The sequence below is a fragment of the Molossus molossus genome, unplaced genomic scaffold (assembly GCF_014108415.1).
Source record: "Molossus molossus isolate mMolMol1 unplaced genomic scaffold, mMolMol1.p scaffold_m16_p_6, whole genome shotgun sequence".
In the NCBI taxonomy this organism is placed as follows: Eukaryota; Metazoa; Chordata; class Mammalia; order Chiroptera; family Molossidae; genus Molossus; species Molossus molossus.
The window spans coordinates 22,292,936-22,314,615 of record NW_023425399.1 but is presented as its reverse complement, the minus strand read 5'-3'; the positions used below and the strand labels follow the sequence as shown (position 1 = coordinate 22,314,615).

At 47.2% G+C, this 21,680-nt stretch overlaps 1 protein-coding gene across 1 annotated transcript; it reads right to left on the bottom strand.

The window, feature by feature from the left end:
- Positions 1 to 841: 841 nt before the first annotated feature.
- On the bottom strand, positions 842 to 18,758 carry SUN5 (Sad1 and UNC84 domain containing 5). Its single transcript, XM_036246053.1, has 13 exons — positions 18,673 to 18,758; positions 18,221 to 18,276; positions 17,934 to 18,008; positions 14,327 to 14,393; positions 13,402 to 13,463; positions 10,081 to 10,130; positions 8,518 to 8,552; positions 7,815 to 7,923; positions 4,240 to 4,318; positions 3,266 to 3,381; positions 2,550 to 2,717; positions 1,937 to 2,023; positions 842 to 973 (listed from the first exon to the last, which is right to left on the bottom strand). Exons 1-13 carry the CDS (start codon positions 18,756 to 18,758, stop codon positions 842 to 844), a joined length of 1,122 nt encoding a protein of 373 aa, XP_036101946.1.
- Positions 18,759 to 21,680: the final 2,922 nt, after the last annotated feature.

The following is a 21,680-nucleotide window of genomic DNA, read 5'->3' as shown; positions in this document are numbered from 1 at the left end:
ATGATATTGAACATCTTTTCATGTGCTCATTGGCCATTTGTGTGTGTGTGTGTGTGTGTGTGTGTGTATACATATATATATGTATATATGTATATATATCTTTAGAAAAATGTTTGTGAAGTCCTTAGCTCATTTTTAAGTTTTTTTTTTTTTTGTGGTTGAGTTTTAGGAATTCTCTATATAATCTGGTTATTTGTCCTTTATCAGATATATGATTCACAAATATTTTCTCCCATTCTTTGGGTTGCCTTTTTACTTGTTGGTGTCTTCTGATGCATGAAAAGAGAAATAAATGTTTATACCTGAAAACCTGAGGTCCAGAGAGGGGGTGTCCTGCCTAATGCCACACAGTAAATCATTCGTATGATATGGAAACGCTCCAAGTTAGGCAGGAGTGATGTTCCCATTTCCCACCTCATCTGGCACAACAGCCATAATCCTCTCCCCATTTTACAGATGGGGAGACTGAGGTTCTGAGAAAGCTGGATCTTGCCCAAGGTCACATCTGGGTCGGGGGCGGAGCTAGGCTTGAAGCAAGGGAGACGACTCAGGTACAGGCGCCAGACTGCCTGGCTTTGAATCCTGGTGCTGCCATTTGCTGGCTGTGACCTCTGGCAAGTCACTTTGTTACTGGGAGCCTTCCCTGTCCCCACGTGTGAAATGGGGGCTCGTGGGGGCTCGTGGGGCTGTCGTGAGGATGCCTCGACACTAGTACATAACTAATAATTGCTAACCGTGGTGTCAGACATCAATGCTAGTCCACCCTCACTCTTTGGGGCCAAAGACACACAGTCTTGGCCTAGGGCATGAAGAATAAACTTTAATCTCTGGGCGTAGGGGGTCAGCTAGGCTGCTCTCTGGGTGGGGTCACGGAGCCATGCACACGCACCCGGTACAGGCAGGTGAAGCGTGGGTTCCCCCAGTTGCTCGATATCTTCACCTTGACTGCCCCAAAAGTCCGGGTGGGCTGGTTCTGAAAGAGATCACAGACATGGGGAAGCTCACCCCTAGACCCCCACTCTGCCTGCCCAGAAGGGTGTTTGGGAGCGGAAGGGACCCATTTCATATGAGGGGAAACTGAGGCTCAGAGAGGGGAATAGACCATTTCAAGGCCACAGAGCAAGTCGATACTGGGGCTGGGGTGGAAGGTGCTGAGGCCAGGACAGACCACTGTGACTAGGAAGGTGTCCCGGCTTTGGGGCCCTGGCACGTGTGTGCTCTGGGACCTGAGTTCACTCCCTCTCTGGGCTCCAGTTCCCCAGTCCCTAAAGCTGGAGAGGTGACGTCCACGTCCATAGTGCTATGAGCGTGAAGCGAGATGGTGGAGCTGGACGGCTCACTGGCACCTGGTCACAGTCGATGTGCAAGACTGCGTTGTCTCTCTCCCAGGGAATCACGCAAGGGGAAACTGAGGCACAGCGAGGCAGGGAAGGGCCCAGATCTCACGGAATCGGTGTTTAGGTCAGGATTTGGGTCAGTGTCGGCTCCCAAGCCTAGACTTTCCTCCACGTCTCCAGGCCATTCCAGCAGCTACCCCTCCTCTGGTCCTGCTCCGTCTCCAGCTCCCTCCCCTCCAGGCACCGGTTTCCCCACCTGTGGCTGGACCAGGTTCTGATACTGGACCTCCCAGTATGGAGATGCCAAGTTTGAAGCCAGCAATCCTGGCGCGATGGGCCCCTTCTGCTCAACATCCCTGCCCCCGGAGGGCTCCTGGGCAGACGAGGGAAATGGGAGCTGCCAGAGGCTGCGTGGATCTCAGGTCCTGGGCAGTGGGTCCCTCCCTCTGAGCCTGGCTCCTTCCTCTGTCAAGCGGGTTAGTGACAGTGTGCACCTCCTGGGGCTGCTGGGGGATGAAGTGGGGTCCCCTGGCAAAGCCCGGCACACAGTGTGCATTCAGCAGATGCTCGGCGGGGCAGCTGGAGCTGGAACCTGGTACCTGGAGCTGGAACGTCTGAATGATGTTTTCCGGCTGAAACTGAAACGCCCCCAGGAACACCTCCTCCTTGGAGGCGCCTTCCATGCCCTGTAGAATCAGAACCAAGAAAAAAGTGTCAGGTACAGGCAGGACCCTCAGAGAGTGCTGCCACTCTCCGCTGAGACTTGCACACCTCCCAAGATGAGGAGCTCCCTACCTCTTTGGGGACCATTCTGTTGCAGTGCAGAATAATGGATAGAAAAGAACAGTGGACTGGGATTCAGAGGCTGAGGGTCCACTTCGACTCTGCCATTGACTTGTGGGATTTGGGTGGTTCCCTTACCTTTCTCTGGACCTCAGGCTCCTTATCAGTGAAACTGTACTCAGTGGTCTCTGAGGACTAAATCAGCCCTGAAAAGCTTGGGTTGAACCAGAGTAGCTGTTTATCCCCTGTCTGTAAAGGCTGCGATCTGGCTGCGATCTGACTCTGACCCTGGCCACGCCCAGTGTTAACAAAGCCTCCTCCAGCCTCTCTAGCCTGCATGAGTTGTGCGGTCTACCACAGAGCCTGGAACATGGCCGTTATGAGGCTGTCCCCTTAGGTAAATACTGCCCCCTGCCAGGGCGTGCTCACATAGATGACAAAGTCCTTGGGGGCTGTGTCCAGGCTGCCCGACAGTGAGATGGTCTTGGGGATGTGCTGCAGGGTCAGGTTGGACAGATAGACCTTCTGGGCCAGTCGGATGGTCACCTGGCCACGTTCACCCGAGAAGGCCCAGCAGTTGCCAGGTGTCACGTTGGGCTGGAGGGGCAGGTGTAGTGGCGTTACGCTGGGTGGGTGGAGGAGGACGGATTCCTCACCCCACCCTAGCTCCCCAGACCTCCTCTGCCCTCCTGGATGAGCCAAATCTGCCTGACTACAAAGCTTGGCTTGAGCGCCACCAACTCCAGGAAGCTCCCCTGGCTGCAGGCAGTAAGGATGAGTCTTCCCCTAGCCCTGCGCAGTGAGGACAGGGCCCGGAGGGTTCCCTGACCCTCAGTCTGGAGAGTTGGGTGGGGGCCCCTGCCAGTGCTGAAGCAGGCTGTCCGCTACCCCTGTGCCTGTCTCCTGCTGCTGCCCAGCCCCCCACTATCTGTTCTTGCCTCCTGCCCTTGCCCCTGACTTCTATACCCAACCCCCATCAATTGCCACCTTCATCTGCCCCCTGCTCCTGCCCCATCTCTGTCTCCTGCATCAACCCTGCCCTAGGCCCCAGGCCCTCCACCCTCAACCCCAACCTTATCTTTCAGCGGTGAGCCCCAGACCCCTGACCACAGCCCTGCCACTCTCCCGGGCCCGCCATCCCCTGCCTCGAGGATCACGTCCGGGGGCTGCGCGTAGTTCCACAGCCGGATCCAGTTCCAGTAGGAGCGAGCCTTGTCGTGGTTGTATGTGGCCGACGTTTGCCCAAAGTCAATGGAGGCCCCTGTATGGGAGGTGGGGAGGGGGGCTCTCAGCCGAGCAGCCCGGCTACTGCCTGGTGGAGGGGAGCCTCACTGGGCACTGACTCTGTGCCTGATGCATCTGGACGAGTCACTGGCCCTTTCCGGACCTCAGTGTTCTCCTCTGGGAAATGGGACTAAGAATAATAACACTAATAGAAGAAATGACACAGCCACCTCATAGGGTCGTCGGGAGGTTGAAATGAGTTAAGCCCCCCGTGTTCGTCCGGCAGTGCCTGGCGCCGGGTCAACACTCACTAATGTCATTGTCATTACTATGGCTGTTCTTACACCCATTTCCCAGAGGAGGGAACCCTGACCCTGGGACTTAAGCTGATGCCTCTGGCCCCACATCTCTTTGGGCCGGAGGGCTCCTGGGTCCGTCAGCTGGAGGCCCTGTGGCCCCCCCACTGCCTCCCGTGCCCCTGCTTGCTCCTGCTCTTGCCAAGTCCTCACAAGGCACCTTTCACTTAGGTTCCCCTGGTCTGGAATGCTCTCCCCTCCTCACCAGGTTTCGAACAAATGTCCCCCGCCTCTGTCCAGGTCCCCTCTATCCCAGCCACCTGCTCTATTTTTCCAAAGCACCCACTCCCAGCCTTGATTGGAACTGTGTTGGTTCGTAATGTGGTTAGTCTTCCCCACCTGAAGCAAGGATGGTGAGCGGGTGGAGCGGCGGTGGAGGGCCTTCCCTCCCCACCTCAGCCCCCATGAAAGAAAACCAGCTGGGGAGCAGAGGTTAGCTCCGAGGGTGAACTTCCCAGCAGCAGTGGGTGCACCAGACCAGAACTGAAATCCACCCTCTGGAGAGTTTCTGAGCGCCGACTGCGGAGCGGATCACTTACCTATAGACTTCAGGGCAAAGTCCGGCTTTTCAGTGTAATCTCCTTGAATCATCTTCATTATTTTCTGGGCCATTTTTTGCTGAAGAGGCAGAAGACACAAGCTGTGCACTGGTGTGTTCTTACAGGGCATGGTCCACACGTGTGTTCACACCAGGTGACAGGCAGTTGCAGAACACCTTCTGCCCCTGACTGCTCACACCTGCCTATGGAAGCCAAAGCTGGTGCATACAAAGACCACCCAGTCCCGATACTGTGAGGAAGCCCAGGGGACACAGAGCCTCTCCTACCCCACTGGGTGCTTTCATACCCATGGTGACGGGGTGGGAATGGAGGCTCAGTGAAGTTAAGGGCAGGGAGCCTGGCGTCAGACAGACCTTTACCGCAGTGGGGTATTGGGCTAGTTACTGCCCATTGGAGCCTTGATTTTCTCGTCTGTAAGATGGGATGACAGTCATGTCTACCTCCCACTGTTGTGAGGATTAGACTTGAGACTTAGGAAGTCACTCCTGTGTGCCAGGACTGCACAGAAGGATCTTGTCCAAGGTCCCACACTGGTAAGAGGCAGAGCCAGGCGATATGGTTCCGGAGTTCCAGCTCCTAGTCACTACCCTCGACTGCCAGACAAAGACTGCAGGGCGCTTAGCAGTCGGTGCTCAGTAAATGCTGCCTATTATTTTGATTAAACTCTTTACAGCTTGGGCAGATTGTATTTTCCAACAAGGTCCCCCATTCCATGTTCTTCTTTCAGTGTAACTGTGACACTCTTGCCATTAAGAGGTGGGACTTAAGTTCCCTCCCGTTTGTCTGAGTGGGCCTGTGATTATGGCAGAAGTGATGATGTGTGACGTCTGAGCTAAGTCCTAAGAAGTGATACAGCACCGCCTGGTTCTCTGGGGCACACTCACTCTTGGATGCCCACGGCCATGCTGTGAGGAAGTCCAGACCACATGGAGAGGCCACGTTTGGGTGTTTTAATCAAAAGCCCTAAATTCCCAGTTGACAGCTAGCATCAACCTCCAGACATGTGAATGAGGACACCTGCAGATGATTCCAGGCCCAGCTCTCCAGTCGCCCCCAGCCTTCAAGTCTTCCCAGCTGAGGCCCCAGCCATCATGGAGCAGTGACAAACCATCCCCTCTGTGTCCTGTCTGAATTCCTGACCCACAGAATCTCTGGGGTGGTTTGTTATGCAGCCGTAGTAACTATAACAACAGCTAAGGTGTTTACAGGGCAGTGATTATGACTATTTTGTTGATGGGGAAATTGAGGCTCAGAGAGATTGGTTCCCATCCTAAAACGACATGTATGATTCAGTAAATCTGGGTGGGGCCCATTCATTTTAATTTCTAACATTTTTCCAGCTACTGTTGGTACTTCGGGTGTGGGGTCACATTTTGAGAGCTACTGCCCTTGAAATAGTGGTGAATCAATACTGAGCAGCTACAGTTGCACTGCGCTTCACCTGGGGGGCACTAAACCAGCTATGGACACATCTAGGCTGAGACTCCAAGCCTGCCCCTGGAGAGAAGGCTGCCACTGGGGTCGGAAACTGCATTTGTGCAGGGCTAGGAGACAGGGTTGGAGACTTGAGAGGCTTCAAACACATGCTAAGTCTTTCCCATCAGAACATTTATCAAATTTTCGAAGCTGCATGGGCAGGAGGTTAAAAGGTTAAGCTGAAAACCTCTGACTAAATCTTATAAACATTGTAATTCAGCCCTGGCCGGTTTGGCTCAGCGGTTGGAGCATCGGCCTGCGGTACAGAGAGACCCAGGTTCGGTTCCCGCTAAGGGCACGTATCTCGGTTGCAGTTTGTCCCCGGCCCTGGTTGGTCGTGCGGGTGGCAGCCACTCGATGTGTCCCTTCGCATTGATGTTTCTCTCTCTCTCTCTTCCTTTCTCTCCCTCCCACTCTATCTGAACAAAAAATGGAAAAATGTCCTCGGGTGAGGATAAAAAAAAAACATTGTAATTCAGGTCTGAACCAGCTCAGTGCACATCAACATAGATGTGACCAGTGCCCTTCATTATCCTTACAAAGAAAAGAAGGACCTCTCATTGGTAGCAGTTAAAATTATCTGGAGCATCTACAGTTCTCTTATATACAATGTCCAGAAAACACTAAAAAATTACTAGACGTGAAGAGGCAAGACCATATGAATGATACCTCAAAGGAAAAACAGACAGTAGAAGGAGACCACAGATGATCCAGATATTAGATTTAGCAGACAAGGATTTGTTGCTGCTGTTGTTAACTGACTTTTAGATAGAGTGGAAGGAAGGGAGGGAGAGACAGAGAAACATTGATGTGAGGGAGACACATCGATTGGTTGCCTCCTGCATGACCCTGACCAGGGCTGGGAATTTAACCTGCAACCCAGGTACGTCCTCTTGACCCGGAATTGAACCCGTGACTTTTCAGTCTGCAGGCTGATGCTCTAACCGCTGAGCAAAACTGGCCAGGGCAGCAGACAAGAATTTTAATATAAGTATGACTAGTATGTTAAATAAATTAAAGGAAAAATGGCCAACACAGATGAAATGTTGAAGAGTTTCACTATAGAATTTAAAAAGCTATGAAAAAGAATAAAATATATATTGTAAAACTAAATAATGCAATATATAAAATTAAGAACTTAATGGAGAGCTTTAACAGTAGACTGAACAGAACAGAATGAAGAATTATTAATTAACCTAAAGAAACTTGAATTGAAAATATCAAAACTTAAGAACCTAAAAAAGAAAAGAAAACAAAACAAAAACCCAAACCAAGTAATAGCATAGCAGTTATGTGGAACATATTCTAAAGGTCTAGCATAGCCCTGGCCAGTCTGTCTTAGTGGTTAGAGCATCAACCTGCGGACTGAAGGGTCATGGGTTTGATTCCTGGTTAAGGGCATGTACCTGGGTTGAAGGTTTAATCCCCGGCCCTCATCTGGGCTCCTGCAGGACACAACCAATCAATGTTTCTCTCTCTCCCCACCCTCCCTTTATCCAAAAATCAATAGAAAAATATTGTCAGGTGATGATTAACATCAACAAAAATTAATAAAGATCTAGCATAGATATAATTGGAGTCCTAGAAAAGGACACAAATATTAAGGAAGAAGAAATATTTTAAGAGCTAATAGCTAAGAATTTCTCAAACTATTGCAAAACATCAATCCATAAATCTGATAAACTCAGCACACCCCAAGTGGGTTAAATATAGGACACTGAGAAAAAAGAATATCCTACAAAGTCTGATGGATGAAAAAACAGACCACACTCAAAGGACCAAAAATAAAAGTGCCAACAGCAATAATATAAACTAGAACACAATACTAGACTTCCTTCAAAATTTTCAGAGGAAAGTATTTCCTAGCTATAATTCTATACCCAGCCAAACTATCAATCAAGTGTTAGGGTAGGATAAAGACATTTCAAACATGCAAGTTCTGAAAAATTACATATAGCTTGTATTTCACGCTTTTTCAGGAAGTTATTGGGGAATGTGCTCCACCAAAACTTAGGATACAAGAAACAAGGCATCAAACAGAGAAGTTAGGTGTTGGGGGAGAATGGCCAGCATCTCACCTCATCTGACATGGCTTCCATCTCCTGGAGCTTGGCAATGAGCTGGTTTATGCTACCGCGGAGAACCTGGATTTCCCCAGTATGATGTCGCACCTTCTCCTGGTACATCCTTATAAGGAAGGAGTGAGAACGTGGACTGACTTATTTGTGAAGCTATTGTCACCCTCAGCCTCTACTTCTGCCAGTCAGCCCACTAAGAACTAGCTTCACATTTTCCCACTCTCCTGAGCCTACCCCTGGAGGTATCCAGGTTCATATCTCTAAAACATTACTCATGCTTTTCCTCTTGCTTGGAATATTCTTTAACCCAGTTCTTTCCTTCCAAATATTCCTGAGTATTTTGTCTGCAATTAAGGATACTGCCACCAGGTGGTATCTTGTTGGTTCAAATTCTTTCAGCTACCTTTTTGCTAAGCACTAACTATGGGCCAGGAATTATTCAAGACAGTTTACATCTTCTTTAAAACCCATAATTACCCAGAGCAAAATGGGTGTTATGCCTCATCTCATGAACGAGGAGTCAAAGACCCAGAGAGATAAAGTGTCTTGCATAAGTTTAGCCAGATAGGAAGGATGGGAGCAGGGCTTTAAATCCAGGTTGGTCTGACTTCAGAGCCCATATTGTTAAGTCAGTACATCCCAGGTCCTGGCTATATCTCTGGTTTTTAGGTGTTAATAGAACTATTTATCAGATCCTTCTTACCTCAAGCTCTTCAGTGGACTATTTATGCTGTCATCCTGGTGAGGTATTGAGGAAGCAAGAAATCTTCTTCAGATGGTCTAATCTGGGCCCAGCAGAGCTTTATCCATTCATTCTCCCATAACCATAGATCTGTTCATTCATCTACCTTCTTATTTATGCTTTTGTCCATCCACCCATCTACCGTCTATCAAAAATCCAGTTTACCTTCCTGTTTATCCATCCATCCATCCATCCATCCATCCATCCATCCACATCCATACTCATATACCCTCCCACCCACCCACCCATCTTCCATTTATCAACCTTACCTTATCCATTAACCCTCTCTCATTAATCCATTTATCTCATCTTTCCATCCATTCATCATCCCAACTATCTACCCTCCCATTCAACCATCCATCTATCCAATCTTTCATCCATTTACCAAACCATATATTCCATCTGCCCTCCTATCTATCCATTTTATCATCCATCCACTTTTCCATTCATCCATCTATCTATCCCCCAAATACTTCTCCCAGCCCCTACATCTATCACTATCACCCTCCCATCCATTCTTTCTCCATTCACACTCCCATGTGGCCACCCTGTCATGCAACATTGATAGTGGCAATCCTGTGCCTAGTCCTGGGTAGACATTGTGGGAATGAATAAGACCTGGCTTTGCCTTCAAGGGCTGCCAATACAGTTGGGAAAATAGTTATGATTACAGAAAATTACATTTGTGGCTGTAGAAAATTATGGGAGCAGAGAGGGGAATGTGACCACCTCTGCCTGGGTGTTTGTGGAGGAGGTGACATATTAGCTGGATCTGGAAGGAGATGAAGGAGTTCATAAGAGGAAAAGGAAGGAGGGAGGGACAGACCCATCAGATTCCTTTCCTCTCTAGGCCTTCTGAGTCTCTTTGCTGTCCTCGGACAGGGAGCTCTGGCCATTGTTTTTCTTCTCCTTCTTCCCCAGGATCCACATAGCAAATGGTCTTATCTTATTTGAGCAGGACAAACTCCCCTGAGCAGAAAGAGAAAGGTGTTCCCTGTCCTCACCATCCCACTTTATGTGGGGGCCTTGATAAAGAAGAGATGGGTTATCTCTGGGAGTGAGTGACAGGAGGGGCATCCTGGAAGAGAGAATATTGCATCTGGTCTTTGAAAAAAATTTTAAAAATATTTTTTTGTTATTGATTTTAGAGAAAGAGGGAGAGGGAGAAAGAGAGAGAAAACACCAATGAGAGAGAACATTGGCTGGCCGCCTCCTGCATGCCTCCCACTGGGGATTTGACCCACAACCTGGGCATGTGCCCTGACCAGGAATTGAACCTGCGACCTCTTGGTGCTTAGGTCGATGTTCAACCAGTGAGCCATACTAGCCAGGTTGCATCTGGTCTTTGAAAGTCACATTTTGGTGGGAGAGATGGTTCCAGGTGAGTGGCATGGCAAAGGTAGAGATTTGGAGCTGGGATGAGTCAGGAACTAGCACGTGTGGTGACAATGAGAGGAGCTTATAGAGGTGACATTGACTGGGGAGAGGCCAGTCAGCTGTGGGGCCTGAAGAGAGCACACTCACCTGCCAGACTTCCACTTTGGATGGTAAGTGCACAATAAACATCCAGAATCCTGTGGGGCCAGAGAAATGAGAATGAACCATTTAAGATAAAAAGTTAAGAGCTTAGGGTCTGGAGTTAAAGCATCTAGGTTCAAATCACAACTTTGCCCCTTACTAACATTGTGCAACGTTGGAAGAAGTTACTTAACCTCTCTAAACCTCAGTTTCTTCATCTGTAAGATGGGATAACAGTAATATCTTTTTTATGACTGAATGATATCATATATACAAAGTAGTTCACATAAACCAAATAATCCATGTCTCTTCTCCCTCCCCTCTCCCAATCCTACTGGGGATAATTGACAAAGAGAATAAAAAAGGGTGGTTTCCCCTGCACTTTATAATGTCTGTGTTGCCTGAAATCTAACTGTTCAAGCCATTAATAAAATCCTTTAAAACCTATTTGTTGTTTAAATTAAAACACAAACTAGAATAGAAAGGAACTTCCTCAATCTGATAAAAGCCATTTATAAAAACCCACAGCTAACATTATACTTGATTATGAAAGACTAGGTGCTTTCTTCCTAAGATCAGGAACAAGACAAGGATGTCTGCTCTTGCCATTGCTATTTAAAATTGTCCTGGAGGTTCCAGCCAGGACAATTAGTCAATAAAAATAAATAAAAAGCAAATGACATAATCTTGCATACAGAATCCTAAAGTATTCAAGACTGTGTGTCTTGCCCAGTGTCAGAAGTAATAAATGAGCTCAGCAAGTCGGCAGAATACAAGACCAGTATACAAAAATCAACTGTATTTCTAAACATTAGCAATGAACAATCTGAAAATAAAATTAAGAAAACAATTTTATTTACAATACACTTCACAGAATAAAATGCTTAGGAATAAGTAACAAAAGAAGTACAAAGTTTACACTCTGAAAAGTATACAACATTTTTAAAAGAAATTCAAGATGACATAGGGATACCAATGAAAAGACAACCATGTTCATGGATTGGAAGATTCAATATTATTAACACCTTAATAATACTTAACAATATCTCCCATTAATTCATCTATGGATAAATGCAATTCCTATCAAACTCCCAATGACTTTTTTTTAAAAAACAGAAATGGAAAAGTTGATTGTAAAAAACTCTTATTGAAATATAAGGAACCAATAATAGCCAAAACAATCCTGAAAAGAACAAAGTTGGAGGTCTCACACTTGTAGGTTTCAAAACTTCCTGAAAGCTAAAGCAATCAATCCAGGGTAGTACTGGCAAGCAGATAGACATATAGATAAATGCAATAGAACTGAGAGTCCAGAAATAAACCTTCACATTTATGGTCAAGTGATTTTCAATAAGGGTCCCAAGACAATTCATTGGTTAAAAAAAAAATACACACTTTTCAATAAATGTTGTGGAAACAACTGGATATTTATATTCAAAAGAATGAAGTTGGACTCATACCTCACACCATATGCAAAAATTAACTAAAAAATGGATCATGGGCCTAAATGTAAGGGTTAAAACTATAAAAATCTTAGAAGAAAACATGGAAGTAAATCTTCATGGCCTTGGGTTAGGCAATGGTTTCTTAGCTATGACACCAAAAATAAAACGACAAAGGAAAACAGATAAATTGACTTCATCAAAATTAAAAATTTTGGGTTGCAAAGGACACTATCAAGAAAGTGAAAAGCCTTGATCAGTTTGGCTTAGCGGTTAGAGCTTCGGCCTGTGGACCGAAGAGTCATGAGTCTGATTCCCGGTCAAGCACACGTACCTGGGTTTGCAGGTTCAATTCCCAGCCCTGGATGGGGTCATGTGGGAGGCAACCAATTGATGTGTCTCTCTCACATTGATGTTTTTCTTTCTCTTTCTCCCTTCTTCCCTTCCACTCTATCTAAAAAATCAGTGGAAAAATATCCTTGGGTGAGGATTAACAAAAAATAAACAAATGAACAAACAAACAAAAAGAAAGGGAAAAGACAACCAATAGAATGAGAGAAAATATTTGCAAGTCATGTATCTGACAAGAGACTTGTTTTCAGACTATATAAGAAACTCTTAAACTTAATAATAAAAAACAAAATAGTCCAATTTAAAAATGGGCAAAGATCTGAATAGACATTTCTCCAAAGAAGATATACCAATGACCAATAAGCACATAAAAAGATTCTCATGGTCACTAATCATTAGGAAAATGAAATAAAAACCACAATGAAATACCACTTTACATCCACTAGGATGGCTAAAATAAGGCAGACAATAACAAGTGTTGGTGAGAATATGAAGAAATTGAAACCTTTATATACTGCTGCTGGGAATGTAAATGGTGCAGCCACTTTGGAAAACAGTTTGGAAATTCCTCGGATAGTTAAACATAGGCTCAGCAATTCTACATCTAGATATATACCCAAGAGAACTGAAAACACATGTTTACACAAAAATTTTATAGGGACATGCACAGCAGCATTATTAATAATAGCCAAAAAGCAGAAACAACACATAATGCCTATCAGCTGATGAATGGACAGACAAACTGTGGCATATCCTTTCATTCAGCCGTAAGGAGTGAAATGCTGAAATATGCTGCAACATGGGTGAATTTTGAAAACACTGTAAGTAAAAGAAACCACAAAGACCACATATTGTATAATTCATATTGTAGGAAATGTCCAGAATAGGCAAATCCATGAAGACAGAAAATAGATTAATGGTGGCTAGGTCTGTGGGGAGAGAGATGGGGAATGACTGGGGAGTTCCTTTCTGGGGTAGTGAAAATACCAGAAATTCGATAGTGGTGATGAATACACAACTTTGTGAATACCCCCAAAATGACTGAATTACACATTTTAAAATAATGGTCTTTATGATATGTGAATTATATCTCAATAAAGCTGTTATTTTTTTAAAATGTTGCTGTTATTTTTTTAAAATGTTATTTGTTGGGTTAAGTTTTCTAGGCATTTCTCGGAAATCCACCCCATCCCCTTACATTTGAGGGAGGGAGGAGATTCCTTTGCTTGAGCAAGCAGAGCTATGGTGTGGGAGGTGACGGTGGTGGCAGGAAGGACAAATGGGAGTAGTAATTACCATAGCATGGTTCGGGAAGAGCTTTACAGTTTTCAAAGCTTTTCTTAGCTTTCGAAAGTGTTTTCTTGGTCATCATTTTATTTAATTCTCATAACAACGCTCAGACAGATGGGAAACTAAGGCTCACAGAGGGACAGTGTCGCCAGCTCAGTGCCAGAGCCCTCACCCCTTCACTCTCCAGGATGGGTGAGAGCCAAGGACACCCCACCTGGGATGGGGCAGGGCCCTGGGGACGCACCAAAAAGAAAGAGGACCAGGACACCTGTCTTTTCCATGAGCTTCTGGAAGAGCAGCTTGCACCTGGAAGACAGAAGTGGGGATCAAGGTGAGGCAGACCAGCCCCTGCCTGGCCTTCGGCTCTTTCCCACCCTGAGGAAACGCTCCTCTGGGCAGTGACACACTCTCCAACCTGCTGGCCATGTTCATGGCTCCATAGCATCACAGAGGAAAGAAAGCTCTTATCCCCACATTTGGAGTCATCAGAGATCAGCTCACGGGGGTCACCATGTCCCATCACTCCCTGTCTCCATCTACATACTGTTCGTTCCCTCCTGCCTTCTCTCTTGGTGAGCATCCTTCGGGGTTCAGCTCAAATATCCTCTCCTCCTACAACCTCCAGACTCACACTTTTTTGGTGTCTGCCTTCCCCACCCAACTGGGAGCTCCTGATTGGTGGGAGCCAAGGCTGAGCCCAGACCCCACATTAAGGAAACATTTATAATGTAAGCTTCAAGTGAATGAAGGAGGTGGAAGGCTCTTCAGGAATTCAGAGGAGTCTGCAGGGTCAGGAAGGGTAAAGGGAAGGGGTGGGGTGGGATGGGCATTCCGGGCAGGAGGAACAGCATGTGCAAAGGTGTGGTGGTGAATAGAAAGAATGGGTCCAGGGAGTGAGAACCCAAGCCTTGTTGGCCCAATGAGCCCACAGCAGGATGCCGAATAAGGGAAGTTCAGAAAGAAAGGGTGGGGCAGGATTTCAAAGGGCTGCAGGCCCTTTGGGGAGCTACAGTAGGTTCTGGGGTGAGGGGATCTGATAAAAGCCAGGTGTGAGATAGCTTATCTGGTCTGGCGACCAAGGGGAGGTTCAAAGTAGTGAGAGGGCTGCCCTGGTTACCAGGTGCATGGTTCCAGCCCCCATCACCTTTCCCTCACCTGCCTTTGCTCACCTGAAGGTGTTGAATAGAACTTGGTGGACTTGAGTCCTCAGGAAGCAAGCCAGGCAGGTCATCCAGGCTGCAGAGAGGACAGAAGACCAGTGAGTAGTTGCACCCTTGTTCTTATTCTACAACCACTTGCTGACTTCCCTAGGGTTGGGGAAGACGAGCTGGGAGATCCCCTCAACTTGCTGGTTGAGCCCAGGGTAACCCTGCTCTGTTTATGGGTAAATGCCATCCTGGAGTGAGTATGAGTCCTATAGATGAGTCCTGCTTGCAATCGGCAGTTAATAGATACTTAATAGTGTCACAGGAGCACAAAGAAGTCTAGGATGTGTGAATGCCCATTCCTAGACACCGGGAGCTTCTCAAGGACAGAGCCCTTGTCTGGTTCATCCCGGGTGCCCAGCATTGCCCAGCGTGGAGTTAGGCAAAAAGTAGGAAATCAGGACAGATGAGTAGGTGGGAAGTTACACAGATGGGTGGAAGAATGGGTAAGAGAATGGTTTAGAAGATGGATGAATAGAAAGATGGCTGAGAGGATGGGGGAATGAGAGGAAGGGTAGAAGGATGGATGGGTGAATGACTGACTGGATGTGGATACTAACAAATAACGGTATGGGTGAATATGATCTTATCAATAGATGCTGGCAAAGCATTTGACAAAATCCAGCACCCATTTCTTATAAAAAAGCTCAGCAATGTGGGAATAGAGGGATCATATCTTGACAGAATAAAGGCCGTATATGAAAAACCTACAGCCAACATCATATTCAATGAACAGAAACTAAAAGCATTTCCCTTAAGAACAGGAACAAGACAAGGATGCCCACTTTCACCACTCTTATTTAACATAGTACTGGAAGTCTTAGCCACAGCAATCAGACATGAAGAAAGAATAATAGGGGTCCAAATTGGAAAGGAGGAAGTGAAACTGTCATTATTTGCAGATGACATGATATTGTTCATAGAAAACCCTAAAGCCTCCATCAAGAATCTACTAGATTTAATAAAGGAGTTTGACAAAGTAGCAGGATACAAAATTAACATCAAGAAATTGATGGCATTCTCATACACCAACAATGAACTTAAAATTTAAAAAAAATTCCATTTATAATTGCAGCAAAAATATTAAGATACCTAGAAATCAAATTAACCAAAGAAGTCAAGGACCTCTTCACAAAAAACTACAGGTCATTGAAATAAAAAAGTGGAAGCCTATACCTTATTCATGGATTGGAAGAATTAACATCATTATAATGTTCATACTACCCAAAGCAATCTATAGCTTCAATGCAATCCCCATCAAAATACCAGCAGCATATTTCACAGAACTAGAACAAATACTCCAAAAGTTTCTATGGAACCAAAAAAGACCCAGAATAGCCACAGCAATCTTGAAAAAGAAGAACAAAGTAGGAAGAATCACAGTACCGTATATCAGGTTAACTACAAAGCCACTGTAATCAAAGCAGCCTGGTACTGGCACAAGAACAAGCACATAGATCAATGGAACAGAAGAGAGAACCCAGAAATTGACCCAAGATATTATGCTCAATTCATATTTGACAAAGGTGACAAAAGCATATAGTGGAGTAAAGACAATAAGTGGTCTTGGGAAAATTGGACAGCTACATGCAAAAAAATGAAGCTAGACCACCAACTTACACCATACACAAGAATAAAGTAAAAATGGATAAAAGACTTATATGTGACTTGTAAATCCATAAAAATCCTAGAAGGAAATGTTGGCAACAAAATTTCAGACATCACACGCAGCAGAATTTTCACTGATACAATGCCTCAGGCAAGAGAAACAAAGGAGAAAATGAACACACGGGACTACATCAAACTAAAAAGCTTCTGCCCAGCAAAGGAAACAACCATCAAAGTGGAAAGGGAACCCACTCTATGGGAGAGCATAATTGCCAATGATATATCAGATAAGGGGCTAATTTCCAAAATATATACTCATACAACTCAACCAAAGGAAGACAATAAATCCAATTTAAAAATGGGCAAAAGGCCCTGGCCAGTTTGGCTCAGTGGTTGGAGTGTCGGCCTGAGGTCCAGAGAGGCCCGGGTTCGGTTCCCGCTAAGGGCATGTACCTTGGCTTCAGTTTGTCCCTGGCCCTGGTTGGGGTTGTGTGGGTGGCAATCACTCGGTGTGTCTCTCTCACATGGATGTTTTTCTCTCTTCCACCCCCCCCCCCCAATCTGAAGATTAAATGCAAAAGTGTCCTCGGGTGAGGATAAAAAAAAAAATCGGCAGAGGACCTGAATAGACACCTCTCCAAACAGGACATACAAATGGCCAAGAGACATATAAAAAAATACTCAACCTCACTAATCATCAGAGAGATGCAAATTAAAATAATGAGGTATCACCTCACACCTGTCAGAATGGCCGCCATCAACAAATCATCAAACAAGTGCTGGCGAGGGTGTGGAGAAAGGAGACTCTGGTACACTGCTGGTGGGAATGCAGACTGGTGCAGTCACTATGGAAAACAATATGGTGTTATCTCAAAAAGTTAAAAATTGAACTGCCTTTTGACCCAGTGATCCCACTTCTAGGAATATACCCTAAGAAGCCCGAAACACCAATCAGTAAGAATATATGTGCCCCTATGTTCATAGCAGCACTATTTACAATTGCTAAGATCTGGAAGCAGCCCAAGTGTCCATCAACACATGAGTGGGTAAAAAAGCTGTGGTACATATACACAATGGAGTACTATGCAGCTGCAAGAAAGAAAGATCTCTTATCCTTTGAGACGACATGGAGGGATCTGGAAAGTATTATTCTAAGCAAAACAAGCCAATCAGAGAAAGACAAGTATCACATGATCTCACTTATTTGCAGAATATAATGAACAAAACAATCTGATGAACAAAATAGACCCAGAGACATTAAAGTAGGGTACAGACTGACAAACCTCAGAAGAGGGGGTCGGGGGAGGGAGGGAAGAAATAAACCACAGAACTTATATGCATGTATGTGTAACCAATGGACATAGACAACAGTGCTGGGGACAGGGTGGGGTGGGGTGCTCAGGAGGAGGGTGTCAATGGGGGAAAAAGGAGAAACATCTGTAATAAAAATAAATTAATAAAAAAATTAAAAATTAAAAAAAAAAAGTATGGGTGAACTAATAGATGACTCGGTGAATGGATGATGAAGGACCTAATGGTATGCATGGATATAACAACAGCTGGATACGTGGACAGATGGTTGGATACATGACTTTGTAAATGAATAAGTGGAGGGGTGGGTGGATGAACATAGAAGTAGAAGACCAATCCTTAGGTGGTCTGAAATGAGGGTGAGTTGCATCAGATCATTCCCATGAATTCACCAGTGTTCTTGACCCAGTGGCCAGGCTGGTGTCAGAGGAGGGGAGGGCTGGCAGTTAGCTCCTCCTCCAGACTGCAAGTCTCCCTCATACTTCTTCTCTCCAACCATCAAAGGGATCCTGGCTGGAATGACCTCTCACACCTCTGACGGGAAGACCTCTGGAGCTCAACCTGTAGTCCCTCCCTCTCCTGCAACCCAATGCAGGCTTACCCCCTCCCCCCAAGTCAGCCTGGCCTGAGGGGCTCTTCAGTATATACGTACATATACATCCCAGTGTGAACTGAGTCAGGCCTGGGGATGGGGCAGTGAGACGGAGTGGCAGCAGGAAGGCATCATCTGCAGAGAACACAGGGCTGTCAAGTCACTGCTGGCCTGTGGGACACGGTGCCTGCAGACACCTGGGGACCACCCAGAGCTTGATGTGAGCATCCCTGCCCTGTGCCCTGCCCCTTGTCAGATGACCCTAGATTGCCCATCTGACATCTCTGAGCCTCAGCTCCTTGCTGCCCGTGAAGACCCCAGGGCTCCCCCTTCCCCTCCCAGCTTACTCATATTTGTTGAGGACTCCTCTGTCCTGCTGGGGATCCGGCTTCGTTGGGTGACCCTGGAGCCAACAAGATTCACAATGGCATTTTACACTTTACGAGGAACGTGGTCCCCATGTTCCAGAATGAGGAACTGAGTTGCAGAGAAGTCTGCCCAAGACCCTCACTGTGAATAGGGACAGACCAGGGTCTGCTGACCCCAAATCCAGGTGCAACACTGTGCTCCCAGCACTCTGCCCAGTGCCTGGCACACAGTAGGAGCTCAATAAACACAGGCTGAAAGGGTGACTGCTCCCTCACTTGCTGGCAGGAAGGCCTGTCAAACCTCTCTGACCTTGGTTGCTGCATCTGTAATGTGCAGGTGGTAATGCCTGCTCTCCTCCGAGGAGAGGGCAGAGGGGCAGCATTTTGTAAACTGTAAAGGGCTGGGCAGAGGGAGGGGCAGCTGCCCTCACCTCCTGGGCCTGGGATCCCTGTGGGGGTGGGCCACATCTTCAGGTGGGTCACATGGGTCCCTGGGGCTCCTTGAGGACCGTGGCATTGATTTCCTTCTCTAGGACAGGGACTGGTGGTGGGGCTCTCTGGGAGTTGGCCAGGGCGAACTGGCTGCTTCCACAGTCTCCCAGCGTACTCTGAAAGGTGCCAGGCGGAATCTGCCCAGGTCAGGCCGAGCTGTTGGCACTGTGACCTCACAGAGCGGGTGTGGGGGTTGGGGGTCTGCCTAGTCTCCAGCTTGGCCCTGGAACTCCCTCACGGAGGAACCCACTCTGGCCCACTTTCCACTTTTAAGATGGGGAAATGAAGGCCTCAAGACAGGAAGGGTGCTGCAGGGGTCTTGGGGGCGGGGCAGGGGCGAGAGCCCAGGCTGCAGAGTCCAGACTGCGCTCGTTCTTGCTGCAAACCCCTTCTCGCCCCACGTGCCCCAGGCCTGCCTCTTTCTTCTTTTCTCTTCTTATTGATTTTAGAGAGAGAGGAAGGGAGAGGGAGAGAGAGAGAAACACCAATGAGAGAGGACATCGATCGGCCGCATCCTGCATGCCCCCTACTGGGGATCAGGCCCACAACCTGGGCATGTGCCCTGACCAGGATTCGAACCTGCGCCCACTTGCTGCATGGGTCGACGCTCAGTCACTGAGCCACACCGGTCGGGCTGGCCTGTTTCTTTCTCAGGCTGTATCTGAATACATTTTATAATGCTGAGCGTCTCACTGGTGAGCGTTTTGCATACTACGAAATAATGTATGTGTGTTGTTGTTGTTTTAATCAATTTCTATTTTTTACTGGGGAAAAACAGTGGCATAATAGAGTAGAAGTGTCTGGTTACATTGTTTTCCCTGTCAGCCCTGCCTGTGGAGAGGGCCTATTTGGATTGTGAAGCTGAAATGAATTTGCTTTGCCCCCCTGGTGGCCGTTGCTCAAATTGCAGGCTGAGTATCTGGTGAGCAGAATAATTGTCTCTTAAAGAGGCCTGTGCACTCAAACTTCAACACGTGAATGTGTCGGGTATCATACAAAGGGGAATTAAAGCTTGCGGATGGAATTAAGTTTGCTAATCAGCTGGCCTTGAGATGGGAGAATATCCTAGATTATCCAGCTGGGCCCATGTCATGACAAAGGTCCTTATAAGTGGAAGAGGAAGGCAAGAGAGGAGAGAGGTGGCATTCAACCCAGCTTGCCCGCTTGGAAGATGGAGGAGGGGCCGTGAGCTGAGGAACTCAGGCAAGGAAACAGACTGTCTTCTAGAGCCTCTGGAAAGGAGCAAAGCCCTGCCAATACCCTGATTTAGTCCAGGGAGACCCAGTTTGGATTTCTGACCTCCAGAACTGTAAGATAATTTGTGTGCGAAGTACGAAGTTTGTGGTAATTTGTTGTAGCAGCAACAGGACACTAATACAGTACCCTCCAGAATATCTAGTGAGCGCTGGCCAGTGTGACTCAGTTGGTTGGAGCGTTGCACCAAAAAGGTGGCGGGTTCGATCTCCACTCGGAGCAAGTGTGGGAAGGCAACTGATCAATGTTTCTCACCTCTCTCTCGTCTCTCTCTTTATATGCACACATATATAATCTTCCTTTCTCTAAAATCAATTAAAAAAGTATACTTTGGGAAGCGGAAGCCCTGAAGTGTTGCATTATAATTGTTACAAGGGTCTTACAATGCACACTCATTTATTAATTCAACAAATCCTTATTAAGCACCTGGTCTGTCCCTGGCACTAGCTGCGGGGGTGAGCGGAGCCAGCCCCATCGCTGGGCACGAGCGTGAAGGCCGGACCCCACACACAGCAGGTGCCACGGATGGTGCTTGCCACGCTGTAGGGAGGAGGGGCTGGTGAGAATCTCTCTCTTTTGTGCCTACTGGCTGTCCCTCGATGTCCCTGTGCCGGAAATACTGAGGAAGAGGAAGTGTTCACGCTAACAGCAAACACTGAGAGTGGCTTCAGTCAATATTTGTGCCCCTGTCCACTGAGTCTGCTGTTTGTCTCCGCTACGGCGAGGGCCAGGAGGGCTGGTCTTATGCACTGGCAAGCACACTGCGGCTGGGAGTAGGGGGTGAGGAGTGGGCAGCTGGCTCGGCTCATTCCTTTCTGCCTACAGAATAGGACGGGAGCACTGGCTGGAGGTAGGGCCGGTTCCACGGGAGCTCTGGCCTCTTGGGAGAGCTTGATGGTGTCTGTGGACTCTGTCAGTTCTGTGGGCTCTAGTGGGGACCCAGCATAGAGTGGATCTGGGCTCTGGGCCTGGTATTCGGGCTGATATGGAGCCAGTGGGAACCATGGAGGGCTCTAGAGTGGGGGAAGGCCCTGAGGTCCCTTGAACCTGTACCCCAGGTGAGCCATACAGAGAAACGAAGGGGCCTTCCCTGCAGTTACACCATCACCTCCTATATCCACATGTATGTACACACACAAACACACATACACCCCCAATGCCAGGAAACAGTCCACTATACACATGAACACATACACACATGCACTTAATACCATGTATACACAGACCCACAGACATACTCAGTATACCAGCCTACATATACATACTGTACACAGAACTCTTCATACCTGCACTCATGTTGGGTCATGTAAACAGAGCCTGGAGTTTGTAGTGTGGAAGGAAAGAATGGGCTAAATTCATTGTGAGTGGGAGTTGCTCTTGGAGAGAGTTTGGGGTGTTTACTGGAAATGGGGTCATCCACACCCTCTTGTCTGTCATCTTCTGAGCTAGGGCTCCATGTCTGATGAGGATCAGGGCTTAGACTATGACCAGGGTCAGTGCCCATGGCGTGACCAGGACCAGGGCTCAGCCTGTCCCTGGGCTGGGGCTCAGGCAGCCTCCTGCTCCTCCTAAGAGGGTCATGTTTCCGGGCCAGCTTGGAGGCACCAGGCCCAAGAGGGTACTACAGCCATCACCCTGACTTCCAGCGTTCCCTCCCTCCTGGGCCTGGCCAGGCCTGGCTGGGGTGATGAGG